This window comes from Triticum dicoccoides, chromosome 3A (assembly GCF_002162155.2).
Source record: "Triticum dicoccoides isolate Atlit2015 ecotype Zavitan chromosome 3A, WEW_v2.0, whole genome shotgun sequence".
Lineage (NCBI taxonomy): Eukaryota > Viridiplantae > Streptophyta > Magnoliopsida > Poales > Poaceae > Triticum > Triticum dicoccoides.
The window spans coordinates 565,065,326-565,081,844 of NC_041384.1; the positions used below are offsets into that span (position 1 = coordinate 565,065,326).

Consider the following 16,519-nt stretch of genomic DNA (forward strand, 5'->3'; position numbering starts at 1 on the left):
AGTGACATAGAACTAGCTCCAATTCATCAATATAATGTAGGCATGTATTCCGAATATAGTCATACGTGCTTATGGAAAAGAACTTGCATGACATCTTTTGTCCTACCCTCTCGTGTGTTGGGGAACGTAGTAATTTCAAAAAAATTCCTACGCACATGCAAGATAATGGTGATGCATAGCAACGAGAGGGGAGAGTGTTGTCTACGTACCCTCGTAGACCGGCAACGGAAGCGTTGACACAACATAGAGGAAGTAGTCGTACGTCTTCCCGATCGGACCGATCCAAATACCGAACGTACGGCACCTCCGAGTTCTGCACACGTTCAACTCGGTGACGTCCCTCGAGCTTCGATCCAGCAAAGTGTTGAGGGAGAGTTTCGTCAGCACGATGGCGTGATGACGGTGATGATGTTCTACCGACGCAGGGATTCACCTAAGCACCGCTATGATATGACCGAGGTGGAATATGGTGGAAGGGGGCACCGCACACGGCTAAGGAACGATCACGAAGATCAACTTGTGTGTCATGGGGTGCCCCCTTGCCCCCGTATATAAAGAAGGGAGAGGGGGAGGTGCGGCCGGCCCAAGGGTAGGACTCCCCCCTCTTGCCTTGTTGGAAAAGGAAGGGGGAAGGGAGAAAGAGGAAAGGACGGCGCCCCCCCCCCTTCCTTGTCCTATTCGGACTAGGGGGGAGGGGGCGCGCGTCTTGCCCTGGCTGGCCCTCCTCTTCTCCCTTAGGGCCCATGTAGGCCCAATAACCCCCGGGGGGTTCCGGTAACCTCCCGGTACTCCGGTAAAATCCCGATTTCACCCGGAACGTTTCTGATATCCAAATATAGGCTTCCAATATATCAATCTTTATGTCTCGACCATTCTGAGACTCCTCGTCATGTCCGTGATCACATCCGGGACACCGAACAACCTTCAGTACATCAAAACACAAAAACCCTAATTACGATCGTGTAGGATCGAAAGTATGTCTAGAGGGGGGTGATTAGACTACTTGACCAAATAAAAACTTAACCTTTTCCCAATTTTAGTTCTTGGCAGATTTTAGCTATTGTAGGACAAGTCAAGCAATCATCACACAATTCAAGCAAGCATGCAAAGAGTATATTGGCAGCGGAAAGTAAAGCATGCAACTTGCAAGAATGTAAAGGGAAGGGTTTGGAGAATTCAAACGCAATTGTAGACACACATGTTTTTCCCGTGGTTCAGATAGGTGGTGCTATCCTACATCCACGTTGATGGAGACTTCAACCCACGAAGGGTAACGGTTGCGCGAGTCCACGGTGGGCTCCACCCACGAAGGGTAACGGTTGCGCGAGTCCATGGAGGGCTCCACCCACGAAGGGTCCACGAAGAAGCAACCACCCACAAAGGGTCCACGAAGAAGTAACCTTGTCTATCCCACCATGGCCATCGCCCACGAAGGACTTGCCTCACTAGCGGTAGATCTTCACGAAGTAGGCGATCTCCTTGCCCTTACAAACTCCTTGGTTCAACTCCACAATCTTGTCGGAGGCTCCCAAGTGACACCTAGCCAATCTAGGAGACACCACTCTCCAAGAAGTAACAAATGGTGTGTTGATGATGAACTCCTTGCTCTTGTGCTTCAAATGATAGTCTCCCCAACACTCAACTCTCTCTCTCTCATAGGATTTGGATTTGTGGAAAGAAGATTTGAGTGGAAAGCAACTTGGGGAAGGCTAGAGATCAAGATTCATATGGTAGGAATGGAATATCTTGGTCTCAACACATGAGTAGGTGGTTCTCTCTCAGAACATATGAGTTGGAATTGTGTATGTGTTCTGATGGCTCTCTTCACGAATGAAGAGGAGGTGGAGGGGTATATATAGCCTCCACACAAAATCCAACCGTTACACACAGTTTTCCAATCTTGGTGGGACCGAATCAACAAACTCGGTCGGACCGAAAAGGTAAACCTAGTGACCGTTAGAGATTTTCGGTGGGACTGACATGCAACTCGGTAGGACCGATATGGTTAGGGTTTGGGCATAACGTAATCTCGGTGAGACCGATTTTGGTAATTAGCTAACCAGAGAGTTGGTCAGGCAAACTCGGTGGGACCGATTTGCTCTTTCGGTGAGACCAAAAAGTTACAAAAAGGAAACACTGAATTTACATTGCAATCTCGGTGGGACCGATTCGCTCTTTCGGTGAGATCGAAAAGTTACGAAAGGGAAACAGAGAGTTTGCAATCCCATCTCGGTGAGACCGAGATCCCTATCGGTAGAACCGAATTGCTAGGGTTTGGCAGTGGCTTATGACAAGTGAAACTCGGTGGCGCCGGATAGAAAGAATCGGTAGGACCGAGTTTGGCTTAGGGTTTAGGTCATATGTGGATATGGGAAAGTAGTTGAGGGTTTTGGAGCATATCACTAAGCACATGAAGCAAGAGGCTCATTAAGCAACACCTCATCCCTCCTTGATAGTATTGGCTTTTCCTAAAGACTCAATGTGATCTTGGATCACTAAAATATAAAATGAAGAGTCTTGAGCTTTTGAGCTTGAGCCAATCCTTTGTCCTTAGCATTTTGAGGGTCCCACTTTCACATCCATGCCATGCCAATCATTGAGCTTTCCTAAAATAGTCATCTTGGAATAGCATTAGCTCAATGAGCTATATGTTGTTATGAATTACCAAAACCACCTAGGGATAGTTGCACTTTCAATCTCCCCCTTTTTGGTAATTGATGACAACATATAGATCAAAGCTTCGACAAATGATAATAAGCATGAAATATATCGTCGCTTTGAGAAGTATGTGACAAGTAAGAGCTCCCCCTAAATTTGTGCATATTTAAAATTTGCTTTAGACTGCAAATGCACAAGGAGTTAGAGTCATGGGTTACTCTTCCATGTCACATACATCTTGGTGGAGCGCTTAAAATAATAAGAATGAAATACATGCACTCATCACCAAGAAAAGTGAATGATCACATAAGATAGATAAGATGATAATATTAAGCAAACATTAAGTGTAGCTTATGATCAAACACATGATCATCAATGTCTCACAGATAACGGCATAGTATCTCAAGCACTCAAAAGCAAACAAAGTTCCAAAAACCACCAAATAAAACAAGAGAGAATAAAAGCAACACTCTCTCTCGAAGCCTATGATCTATACATTTTTCTCCCCCTTTGGCAACAAGTTACCAAAAAGTTCCTAGAAAATGCATAGTGCTAGATCGACGCTCAGGCTTGATCTTTTGGTGGTGGTGGAGTCCGGAGCACTCCAAGGATGAAGCCTTCTGTAGACGTGGTCGGGGTCGAGGCTGAAGTGGACGCTGGAGCTGGTGGAACTGAAGCTGTAGCTGGTGCAGAAGTGGTGGCTCTGGTGTCAGCAACTGGCACTGTAGATGACCTCGGACCTCGTGGCACTCTGGCAAAGGCATCAGTTGTAGTCCTGCCTCTCCTCTCCTGCATGTCATCCTGCAGCTGCTCCACTGCAGTTTGAATCTCTGTCACCTTGACATCCAAGTCATAGAACTTTTGTTCCATGATCCTCTCTAAGCTTGCCTGGTTCTGAGTTAGGGTGGCTAGTCCTTGCTCAATCCGCAGGGTGGATGCAATTAGGTAACCAAGCTACTCTTGTTTGGTTTTCAAGAAATACTCAGATGCCTCCTCTTGAGTTGGCATCTTGGCAGTTTTCTCCTTCCTTGCCTTCTCCTTCTTTGCTTGTGCTTGTGCAGATGATGGTTCATTCTCAGTCATCACAACTTGATTATCCTCAAAATCTGGATGGATGGGCAGGTGTTCCTTGTCCAGTAAGTATATGCCTGTGCCCATCTTGGAGTTAATGAGCTCCTGGATCTGAGGGGCATAACCACAGCTCCTCTTCTGATCTGCTGTAGTCCTCTTGATAGTTTCTACTATGAGGCTCATGACCTTGAATTTCTGTGGCACATCAAAGATATGTAGCAAGTTGATTGCATGGCCTATGATCATCTTGTGATCACCTGACTTGGGCAAGAGAGTGTGCCTCAAAATCCAATTAATAGTTGGCAGCCCTGACAGAAGATAGTGTACTGAGCCAAACTTGAAAGTGTCAAGTGCTTCATTTGGAATCTCCTTGTACATGTTGGACATAGAGTTGTGGTCCATCTTCTTCTTGGCATAAATGTCCAAGTCATCCTCATGCTCTTCTGGGGCATTGATCAGCTGAGCCCATTCAGCAACTATAGACTGGTACCTCGTACCTTCTGACATCCAAATTATCCTATCATCTGGATAAAAATGTGTTGTGGAGTAGAACTGCATGATAAGCTCCTCGTTCCACTTTGTGAGCTTCTGCCCAACAAAGTCTGCAACTCCACAAGCACTAAAGCTGTCAATCACACCAAGATAGTGTTCCTCATTTTCCTTCATGTAGGTCCAGTCGACCCATCTCATGTCACAAACAATGGGCTTCTTATCAAGCAAAACTGTCACATAGAAGTCCTGCTGTTCCTTAGTGTGGAACCTGTAGTCAACAGCAGTCCTCATCCTTGAAGCATACGGATCTGCTTCTCTCCACTTCCTCAGCCCTGAGTCTCTCTTGAGCTTCATGTCCTCAGCCACAGGATGAGCATCATTGTGGTCTGGGATCTTGGGCTTGAGTTTTCTGAGAACTTGCTCTTCATCATCTTCTTCAGCAGCTTCAGGCACTGGGGCCTTGTTCTTTTCAGTTGCAGGTATGCTCCTCGTATTCCTCTTTGGTGTAGACTTGGGCTTGGAGGCAGCTTTGGGTGCTTCTTTGGGCTTAGATGTGGCAGCCCCTGATCTTATAGCATCACCCATAAGCTTAGGTGCCTTAGGTGCTGGTGCAGCAACCTCTTCTTCCTCTTCTTCCATGATGGAAGCCTTGCCAAGCACTCTGGCTACGGTTTTCTTCACCCTTTCCTTTCTTTTCTTGCCCTCAGCAGCAACTGGCTCTATGGTTGCAGGCTTTTCAGGAATCTGAGTTGAGGCTCTGGCCTTTGGCATAGGCTGCCTGCCTGCTGGCCTTTTGATCTTTAACCCTGGCTTTGTGCCCTATGCTGGCTCAACTCTCTTGGAAGTTGCTTCCTCTTCTGCCACATAGTCCTCATCCTCTGATTCTGAGGTTCTCTTCTTTCTCTGTCTGGTGGCAGCTTTAGGCAGATTGCTAGGAGTACTTCTGCTACCATCATCTGAAGAACTTGAGGGACTAGTGCCCTCACTCATCTGCACTTGCTGTTCTGACATGTTCTGGCCGTCACTCTGATCAGACATGTTGCAAACTCTGACTGCTGACCCTGTGAATAGGTTATAGATGAGATAGAGTGGATGAGCATCACAAAATGCAGAGATTTTTGCAAAAGAATAATTCAAAAACTTAGTTTTAGTTTCCCACAAAAATCATCTCGGATCTACCGATTTTTAAACTTGGTGATACCGAAGCAGTTTTGGAACCTAAACTAGTGAACTCGGTTAGACCGAGTCACAGTTCGGTGGCACCGAGACTGCTAGGGTTTCACAAAGTTCCAAAATCGGTCACACCGATAAGTAATTCTCGGTCAGACCTAGTCTCACTTGTGCAATGGCATGAGCCAAATCGGTGGGACCGAGTTTTTCAACTCGGTGGGTCCGAGATGGTTTCGGCGGAAACCTAACCCTAAAATTTTCGAATCAAAACTAATCTACAAACACATTGACTGGATAGGAGTGTTTCAATCGTGGCAAGAATCATGATGATCACAATGTGCTAAGAATCGGATTGGGGAATAGCACAAAGATCGAGTCCATACCCTAGTTCAGCGGAGACTCGCTACTGCGGCAACGGCGGGGTAGAATTCCGTTGACGGTGATGGAGACCAGCGACTGGAGGCGGCTGGCGGCGAGGAGACGATCCGGAGACCAAGTTGGCAGAGCAGGCTATTGCGCGGGCGAAGGGGTTCGGAGAAATTTCCAAATTTTTGCCCGTGACTATATATAGCCCGACCCTGTCGGTGTGACCGAGTGGAACAACTCGGTGGCACCGAGATTCATAACTGCAAGCAGTTACTGAAACTCGGTGTGACTGAAAGGTTCAAATCGGTTGCACCGAGATCGAAAACCTAGATCAACTTAATGATCTCGGTAGGACCGAAAGTAGGGTATCGGTCAGACCGAGAATCATAAAGAGGTTTTGGAAGTTTAAGTCTATGACAAATCGGGGACTCCGAGCGCTCCTCACACAGAGTGGTTCGAATCTGACTTGATCAAATTTTGTGATGTAGCATGAATAGAGTTTGAGACGAGAAAAGCATAGATAGCTAGAGGAGGTTCTTAGGCATTCTTGTCCATCCACTTGGCAAAAGGAAATAAAACCAAACAATCAAAACAACAAGTGGATGTCCTCGAATGAGTAAAATATGCAACCAGCATGCTCACACAATAAGATGGCAAATGAAATATGTGACAAGGCATGCACAACCAATTCTAGCATCTATCAAGCAATTTGCGATGACAAGGTCATCTATATATGAGCATATTGACTTAGGAGTCAAGTGAGAACACTTGATCATAGGTCATACTCATCGTTTAAGCTCAAGTGGGGTTACCACTTTTACATAAAGCATTGTTGTGTTCACATCTTTAGAGTTGCTTTAGCTCAAGTCTTAGAGTAAAGCTCCCCCTAGATGTGATATCCCCCCTTAGAGGGATGAACTAACCTCGGGTTTTGTCGATGATGACTTCATGTAGATGTTGAAGATGTGGATGCTCAATGTTGATGTAGATCATTTGGAGCTATCCATTTGAGTGAATTGCACTTTCAATACCTACATGGGTTAGTCCCACAAGGAACAAACAAGGATATCCATAGACATAGAGTGATGCACACACAAGATGATGTCCATGAAAACTTTTAGGTTACCTTGTCCCTTGTCTTACCAACAAGAGGGTTTGTGACTCCTTGAACTAGTGCAAGATGTGGAAGTTGATTGCACTTGTTCTTGCCAAAATGATAAGAGTGAAGTATGTTGGCAGAGTCACCCTCAAGAACTCTCTAGTTCTTCTTCTTTTGGATCCACATCATCTTGATGGGAATCCTTGGAGTTGTAGTCGTACTTGATGAAGTGGAACTTGAAGTAGTCTTGGGAATCCACTTGACTAAGGTCTTAGGAGCTTCTTCAAATGCATCAATTTCCTCTTGAAGCTTGTCCTTGCCTTTTTGCTCGTAGTCTTGTGGTGGAAGATCATCTTGAGCTTGTGTCCCCTTGAAAGAAGCATACTTCTCTTGTTGAGGGACAAACTTTGTCTTGGGGTATTGATCTTCTTCCCACTCAACTCCATTGGCATTGAACTTTCGTTCAAAACCAACACCTTGATTCTTCCGGTGCATTCCTTGCTTGCGCACAATTTCCTTGAATTGCTTACTCCCGGCAAGGCTTTTGTACACTCCTTTCTCTATAATTCCCTTCAATAAGCTATTTTCTTGCTCAAGTGTAACTTGGCTAAGAGAATCATTAGTGGAATCAAGAGAACTACTAGAAGCAACAATATTGGATTTAGCATGATCATTGTTACTGCTAGAGGAAGAATCTTTCTTGTTCTTGTTACTAGACTTGACTTGAGGCATGTAAGTGGATAAGAGTAAACGCTTGGCAATGTAAGAAGAACTTTTCTTGCGGAGATCATCATTGATTGCTTTTAAGAACTCATGCTCTTGCTCAAGATTGAGCTTTTCAAAGCGTAATTTCTCATGAGCTCTTAAAAGTTCTCGATGATCTTCGAAGATAGTTTCATGAGCTAACTTAAGAGTGTTTAGTTCTTTAGTTAGAGCCTTAATCTTCTTCTTATCATTGTCATTTGTTTTATCTTGATTAGCATGATTAATTGACGTTTCATCATAGTATTCATCACTAGAGTTGTCAACAAGCAAATCATCACCTAACAAGTCATCTTCATCACTATTGAAATCAACATAATCGGGGTGTGTTACCTTAGGACCTTTGGCCATGAAGCATCTTCCAATTCCTTCATTTGGTGAGTCAAATATGTCATAGGAGTTGGTTGACACAAGTGCTAGACCGGCAACACCTTCATCTTGAGTATCTTCGGAGTCGGAGTGATAATTTCTCTCGGAGTGGCTGTCGGAGTCGGAGCCGGATACCCATTCACCAACGTGAGCTTGATGTCTTCGTTTTGTGTAGCTCCTTGATGATTTTTCCTTCCTTTCCGAATCCTTGCTTCTCCGTGAGTATCTTCGTTCATAACGATCATCTCTACTCCTTCTCTCTCTTGGTGGTGATTCTTTGCTTCTTCTTTTTGGAGAATCTTCTCTTCTCTTGTAGGGAGCCGTACACTCATTGGAATAGTGTCCGGGTCTTCCACAACTGTAGCAGTTTCGCTCTCGACTAGAAGATCTTTTGTCATTGTAGGACCTTGACTTGAAGCTTCTATCTTTGCTTCTACTCTTGTAGAACTTGTTGAAGTTCTTCACCATTAAGCTCAATTCTTCATTGAAGTTTTGTTTCTCACTTGATGATGTAGGGGCTTCACATGAGGCTTTGTAGGCACCACTTGATTTGTTGTGAAGTTCCTCTTTATCCTTAAGTGACATCTCATGAGCAACAATTCTTCCAATCACCTCCGTTGGCTTGAGATCTTTGTAATTGGGCATCATTTGGATCAATGTGCACACGGTATCATATTTTCCATCCAAGGCTCTTAGAATCTTCTTGATGATGAATCTATCGGTCATCTCTTCACTTCCTAAGCCGGCAACCTCATTTGTGATGAGAGCAAGCCTAGAGTACATTTCAGCGACACCTTCACCATCCTTCATTTTGAACTTGTCAAGTTGACTTTGAAGCACATCCAACTTGGATTCCTTGACGGAGTTGGTACCTTCGTGCATATCAATCAAAGTGTCCCAAATTTCCTTTGCATTCTCAAGACGGCTGATTTTTTTTTGAATTCTTCGGGGCACAATCCGTTGAAGAGAATATCACAAGCTTGAGCATTGTATTGCAACATCTTCAACTCATCCGCGGTAGCTTCACGGTTTGGTTCTTTCCCATCAAAGAAGTCACCTTGCAAACCAACACACACACAATAGCCCAAACGGCGGGGTTATGTCCAAGAATATGCATTTTCATTTTATGCTTCCAACTAGCAAAATTAGTACCATCAAAGTAAGGGCCTCTACGGTGATAATTTCCCTCGCTAGACGCCATACTCTCCTAGGTTGTGAAACCAAGGCTATGACCACCAAAAGCTATGGAGATCAAAGCAAATGGAGACCAAAGCTCTGATACCACTTGTAGGATCGAAAGTATGTCTAGAGGGGGGTGATTAGACTACTTGACCAAATAAAAACTTAACCTTTTCCCAATTTTAGTTCTTGGCAGATTTTAGCTATTGTAGGACAAGTCAAGCAATCATCACACAATTCAAGCAAGCATGCAAAGAGTATATTGGCAGCGGAAAGTAAAGCATGCAACTTGCAAGAATGTAAAGGGAAGGGTTTGGAGAATTCAAACGCAATTGGAGACACGGATGTTTTTCCCGTGGTTCGGATAGGTGGTGCTATCCTACATCCACGTTGATGGAGACTTCAACCCACGAAGGGTAACGGTTGCGCGAGTCCATAGAGGGCTCCACCCATGAAGGGTAACGGTTGCGCGAGTCCACGGAGGGCTCCACCCACGAAGGGTCCACGAAGAAGCAACCACCCACAAAGGGTCCACGAAGAAGCAACCTTGTCTATCCCACCATGGCCATCGCCCACGAAGGACTTGCCTCACTAGCGGTAGATCTTCATGAAGTAGGCGATCTCCTTGCCCTTACAAACTCCTTGGTTCAACTCCACAATCTTGTCGGAGGCTCCCAAGTGACACCTAGCCAATCTAGGAGACACCACTCTCCAAGAAGTAACAAATGGTGTGTTGATGATGAACTCCTTGCTCTTGTGCTTCAAATGATAGTCTCCCCAACACTCAACTCTCTCTCATAGGATTTGGATTTGTGGAAAGAAGATTTGAGTGGAAAGCAACTTGGGGAAGGCTAGAGATCAAGATTCATATGGTAGGAATGGAATATCTTGGTCTCAACACATGAGTAGGTGGTTCTCTCTCGGAACATATGAGTTGGAATTGTGTATGTGTTCTGATGGCTCTCTTCACGAATGAAGAGGAGGTGGAGGGGTATATATAGCCTCCACACAAAATCCAACCGTTACACACAGTTTTCCAATCTCGGTGGGACCAAATCAACAAACTCGGTCGGACCGAAAAGGTAAACCTAGTGACTGTTAGAGATTTTCGGTGGGACTGACATGCAACTCGGTAGGACCGATATGGTTAGGGTTTGGGCATAATGTAATCTCGGTGAGACCGATTTTGGTAATTAGCTAACCAGAGAGTTGGTCAGGCAAACTCGGTGGGACCAATTTGCTCTTTCGGTGAGACCGAAAAGTTACAAAAAGGAAACACTGAATTTACATTGCAATCTCGGTGGGACCGGTTCGCTCTTTCGGTGAGACCGAAAAGTTACGAAAGGAAAACAGAGAGTTTGCAATCCCATCTCGGTGAGACCGAGATCCCTATTGGTAGAACCGAATTGCTAGGGTTTGGCAGTGGCTTATGACAAGTGAAACTCGGTGGCGCCGGATAGAAAGAATCGGTAGGACCGAGTTTGGCTTAGGGTTTAGGTCATATGTGGATATGGGAAAGTAGTTGAGGGTTTTGGAGCATATCACTAAGCATATGAAGCAAGAGGCTCATTAAGCAATACCTCATCCCTCCTTGATAGTATTGGCTTTTCCTAAAGACTCAATGTGATCTTGGATCACTAAAATATAAAATGAAGAGTCTTGAGCTTTTGAGCTTGAGCCAATCCTTTGTCCTTAGCATTTTGAGGGTTCCACTTTCACATCCATGCCATGCCAATCATTGAGCTTTCCTGAAATAGTCATCTTGGAATAGCATTAGCTCAATGAGCTATATGTTGTTATGAATTACCAAAACCACCTAGGGATAGTTGCACTTTCAGATCGTCACCGAACTTTAAGCGTGCGGACCCTACGGGTTCGAGAACTATGTAGACATGACTGAGACACGTCTCCGGTCAATAACCAATAGCGGAACCTGGATGCTCATATTGGCTCCTACATATTCTACGAAGATCTTTATCGGTCAGACTGCATAACAATATATGTTGTTCCCACTGTCATCGGTATGTTACTTGCCCGAGATTCGATCGTCGGTATCTCAATACCTAGTTCAATCTCGTTACCGGCAAGTCTCTTTACTCGTTCTGTAATACATCATCCCGCAACTAACTTAATAGTTGCAATGCTTGCAAGGCTTGAGTGATGTGCATTACCGAGAGGGCCTAGAGATACCTCTCCGACAATCGGAGTGACAAATCCTAATCTTGAAATACGCCAACCCAACAAATACCTTCGGAGACACCTGTAGAGCACCTTTATAATCACCCAGTTACGTTGTGACGTTTGGTAGCACACAAAGTGTTCCTCCGGTAAACGGGAGTTGCATAATCTCATAGTCATAGGAACATATATAAGTTATGAAGAAAGCAATAGCAACAAACTAAACGATCAAGTGCTAAGCTAATGGAATGGGTCAAGTCAATCACATCATTCTCCTAATGATGTGATCCCGTTTAACCAAATGACAACTCATGTCTATGGTTAGGAAACATAACCATCTTTGATCAACGAGCTAGTCAAGTAGAGGCATACTAGTGACACTCTGTTTGTTTATGTATTCACACATGTATTATGTTTCCGGTTTAATACAATTCTAGCATGAATAATAAACATTTATCATGATACAAGGAAATAAATAATAACTTTATTATTGCCTCTAGGGCATATTTCCTTCACCGTGGCAGCGGGGTCCTATTGGAAACTAAGGGATATTTACGGCCTCCTTTTAATAGAGAACCGGACCAAAGCATTAGCACTTAGTGAATACACAAACTCCTCAAACTACGGTCATCACCGGGAAGTGTCCCGACTATTGTCACTCCGGGGTTGCCGGATCATAACACGTAGTGGGTGACTATAACTTGCAAGATAGGATCAAGAACACAAATATATTCATCAAAACATAATAGATTCAGATCTGAAATCATGTCACTCAGGCCCTAGTGACAAGCATTAAGCATAACAAAGTCATAGCAACATTAATCTTAGAACATAATGGATACTAGGGATCAAACCCTAACAAAACTAACTCGATTACATGGTAAATCTCATCCAACCCATCACCGTCCAGCAAGCCTATGATGGAATTACTCACGCACGGTGGTGAACATCATGGAATTGGTGATGGAGGATGGTTGATGATGATGATAGCGACAATTTCCCCTCTCCGGAACCCAAAATGGACTCCAGACCTGCCCTCCCGAGGAAGAACAGGAGATGGCGGCGGCTCCGTATCGTAAAACACGATGAATCCTTATCTCTGATATTTTTCTCCCCTAACGTGAATATATGGAGTTGGAGTTGAGGTCGGTGGAGGTCTGTGGGACCCACAAGACAGGAGGACGTTCTCTAGGAGGTGGGGGCGCCCTCCACCCTTGTGGACAGGATATGGGTCCTCTTCGGTTGATTCTTTCGCCAATATTTTTTATTTATTCCAAAAATAATCTCCGTGAAGTTTCAGGTCATTCCGAGAACTTTCATTTCTGCACGAAAATAACACCATGGCAATTCTGCTGAAAACAGCGTCGGATGGGATTAGTTCCATTCAAATCATGCAAATTAGAGTACAAAATAAGGGCAAAAGAGTTTGGAAAAGTAGAGACGATGGAGACGTATCAGCGCTCGGTCTTCCCACCCGTTTCCAATGCTGGAGACGCGTGAACGGACGTGACTAAACGGCTCTGACCCGCATTCAAACCGGTTCACGTCCGTCCGTATGTCGGCATTAAACAGGCGTGACAAACGAGAAACCTACTCCGGTGCCCGCATTGACATAGTCCACCGCTTGTCCTAGTCGGCACCTGCTATTTTAGCGGTGCCTCCTTGGCCAGCACGACTAGCACAGCACCACCTCCGTCGTGAGCATTTGAGAGATGTGGGAGAGGCTCGCAACGGAGCAGAAGCAGGAGTTGGTCGGCATTGCGGCCGCCTGGTAGGCCCGTCGTGCTAACCGGATAGAGGTTCTCTTGTCGGCGAGCTCACCGGAGGGCAGTGACGGGGCAAAGACGACATACTAGGTGTACGAAGACGAGTTGGTGCCACCGCCCCCGCTGGTCCATGCCAGCATCACCTTGGAGGAGGCAAGGGCGCACTTCAACGTCGCAATGGCGAAAGAGCTGCAGGTGTCGCCGGTGTTTGTGTTCTCGCGGGAGGACCAAAGTACAACCTGCGGCTCCTCGACGAGCACCGGCTCATGAAGGGGCAAATCGCCGATGAGCAGGCGAACGACCATGTCGTCACGGCAATGGTTACAGAGGATCAAGACTTCCTGGATGAGCAGCCGGTGATGTACCAGTCTCTGCGCACCGCCCGCGAGATCCGCCACGAGCTATAGCGATCGCGCGTCCTATGGAAGGAGAGGGACGCATGTTTGCAAAGATCGACACAGAGGTGGCCGGAGAGGAGGTCCAGGCAACCGCAGACAGCGTCGGTCGCGTCGCCATCGTGGTTTGTGCCACACGGCCATGACCACGAGATCGGCATCGTCGACAAGGCGCACTCCCGCAAGGAAGAGTAGCACACGGGACGCCGCCATGGCTTGGGTACCGAGAAGGCCACTCCTATTCTTCCCCTCCTGTTGATGCACCGCCGGCGAGCTTGCCAGACGTAAAGAAGACGAGATGTGTGACACGGACTCCGCCACGATTGGCGATCATTTAGATTAGGTTAAAAGAATATCGCCCGCTTTTATTTATTTGCAATGTATGAAAAACGCAATGAATTTGATCTGTTTGAATGAAATCATCTAATCTGCAAAATTTGGCCATTTTGTTCAAATTTCTTTGAAATGATTGGACACGGTTGGATAGCCAGTTTTCACATCAATGTCCATGAACTGGTCCTGACCAATACGCAGATAAATACATGGCCGCGTTGGAGAGATGGTGACCATACGTATAATACAAGCCACTAATCCCAGCTCGTATTTTTTACTGGTCTCAAGCAGTAGGATTTTATGCAATCCAGCTCATGCCTTGTTCATTCTAGTCAACCTCGGCCCCACCCTGTCCTCCACCAAGGGCCAAGGCTCACCCTACCCACTCTATGGGGATCTCCGTCGCCGTCCCCTCCCTCCTCCTCCTCCTCCTCCTCTCCGTCGCCCTCCTCCTGCCGCCGGCCGCCGCGCGATTCTCCTTCACCTACAACTTCACCGCCGCCTCGGACTCGGCCCCATCGGGCATCTCCTTCCAGGGCGACGCCTTCTTCAACAAGTTCATCCGCCTCACCCGCGACGAGCGCGTCGGGCCCCTCACCAGCAGCGCCGGCCGGGCCTTCTTCTCCCGCCCCATCCCACTCCTCGACCCCGTCTCCCGCCGCCCCGCCTCGTTCGCCTCCGCCTTCTCCTTCTCCATCTCCGCCCCCGAACCCTCCGCCGCCTCCGGCGACGGCCTCGCCTTCTTCCTCTCCCCGTTCCCCTCAGTCATCCCCAACAGATCCGCTGGCGGCCTTCTCGGGCTCTTCAACTCCTCCGCCCGCAACGGGGGCCGCTCCCTCGTCGCCGTCGAATTCGACACCTACAGGAACGATTGGGACCCCAGCGACGACCACGTCGGCATCGACCTCGGGGGCATCGCCTCCGTGGCCACCGCCGACTGGCCAACCAGCATGAAGGACGGCCGCACGGCGCACGCGCGCGTCGCGTACGACGCGGAGGCCAAGAACCTCACCGTGGCCCTCTCCTACGGCGACGCTCCCCCCACGGACGTCCTTCTGTGGTACGCCGTCGATTTGAGGGAGCACCTGCCCGACGCCGTGGCCGTTGGCTTCTCCGCCGCCACCGGCGAGGCCGCCGAGCTGCACAAGGTCCTGTACTGGGATTTCACCTCCAGCGTCGACAGCAAGGAGCAGACGGTGGTGCTGTGGGTGGTACTGGGATTGTGTGGATTCCTTGTTGTGCTCGTCGGTGCAGGGATTGTTTGGTTCGTGAAGGAATGGAGGAAGACAGGAGAGTGTGTCCCCTACGTCGATATCGACGATGCAATGGGGTACGACGAGCTGACTGACGAGTTCATCGTGCAGAGCGGGCCAAGAAGGTTCCGTTATGCTGAATTGGCGGCGGCAACCAATAATTTCTCCGAGCAGAGGAAGCTCGGGCAGGGCGGGTTCGGTGCTGTTTACCGGGGATTCTTGAAGGAGCTTGGTCAGGAGGTGGCCATCAAGAGGGTCTCCAAGGGGTCGACCCAGGGCCGCAAGGAGTACGCGGCCGAGGTACGCATCATCAGCCAGCTGCGCCACCGGCATTTGGTCCGGCTTGTCGGGTGGTGCCATGAACACCGTGGCGACTTCTTGCTCGTCTATGAGCTCATGCCCAATGGCAGCGTCGACCAGCACCTCTACGGCAAGGGCGTGCACCTCACCTGGCCGACACGGTACGACATTGCACTGGGCCTCGCCTCGGCATTGCTCTACCTTCACGAGGAATGCCTTCAGTGCATTGTGCACCGCGACATCAAGCCGAGCAATGTGATGCTGGATGCGACCTTCAGTGCCAAGCTCGGCGACTTTGGCCTTGCCAAGCTCGTTGAGCATGGCAGCCAGCCCTACACCACCGTCCTGGCTGGCACGCTGGGCTACTTGGCGCCAGAGTGCCTGACGACAGGCAAGTCAAGCCGAGAGTCGGACGTGTACAGCTTCGGCGTCGTGGCACTGGAAATTGCTTGCGGACGACAGCCATCGGAGCCCACGGCGGAGCCGAGCAAGGCAAGGCTGGTGCCGTGGGTGTGGGAGCTGTATGGGAAAAAAGCCCTTCTCGAAGCGGCAGACTGGAGGTTGAAGGGGGAGTTCGATGAGAAGCAGATGGAGCATCTGATGGTGGTTGGACTATGGTGCGCTCATCCTGACTACACGCATAGGCCAAGCATCAGGCAGGCCCTGAATGCCCTGAAGTTTGAGGCGCCATTGCCTGTGCTGGCACCGAAGATGCCGGTGCCGACGTTCTTCCCTTTGCCTGACTTGGCTGCTCTGGTGTCATCAGTTGGAGGTGCGTCCAACACACAGGACCCAGGCGGCGTTACTGAGTGCGAGTCATCAGGGGCTAATGCTGGCAAAGGGTCTTCGGTGAGGGATAGACTTCTGGAGCCGTGAATGTGGTGGATTTTGTGAAGCTGCTTTCACGATGATTTTGTGTGTTTCGTCTTGTGCTGTAACATGGAGGTGTGATTGATTGTACAATTATATCTGTATGAGTTGAGTTTGGTTTGTATAGCATGAAAATATGAATTATATCGGTCAAAAGGACCGAACAAGAAGAAATATCTTGAGGCAGTTTGAGGTATTAGGTTGAGTCATCAGGTGATAAAGCTGCTAGATTGCTTATAACTGTGTGAGATGATAGCC

At 47.6% G+C, this 16,519-nt stretch overlaps 1 protein-coding gene across 1 annotated transcript; it reads left to right on the plus strand.

The window, feature by feature from the left end:
- Positions 1-14,166: 14,166 nt before the first annotated feature.
- LOC119269206 (L-type lectin-domain containing receptor kinase IX.1-like) lies at positions 14,167-16,470 on the plus strand. Its single transcript, XM_037550997.1, has one exon. The coding sequence runs from the start codon at positions 14,228-14,230 to the stop codon at positions 16,265-16,267; it is 2,040 nt and encodes a 679-aa protein (XP_037406894.1). The 5' UTR covers positions 14,167-14,227; the 3' UTR covers positions 16,268-16,470.
- Positions 16,471-16,519: the final 49 nt, after the last annotated feature.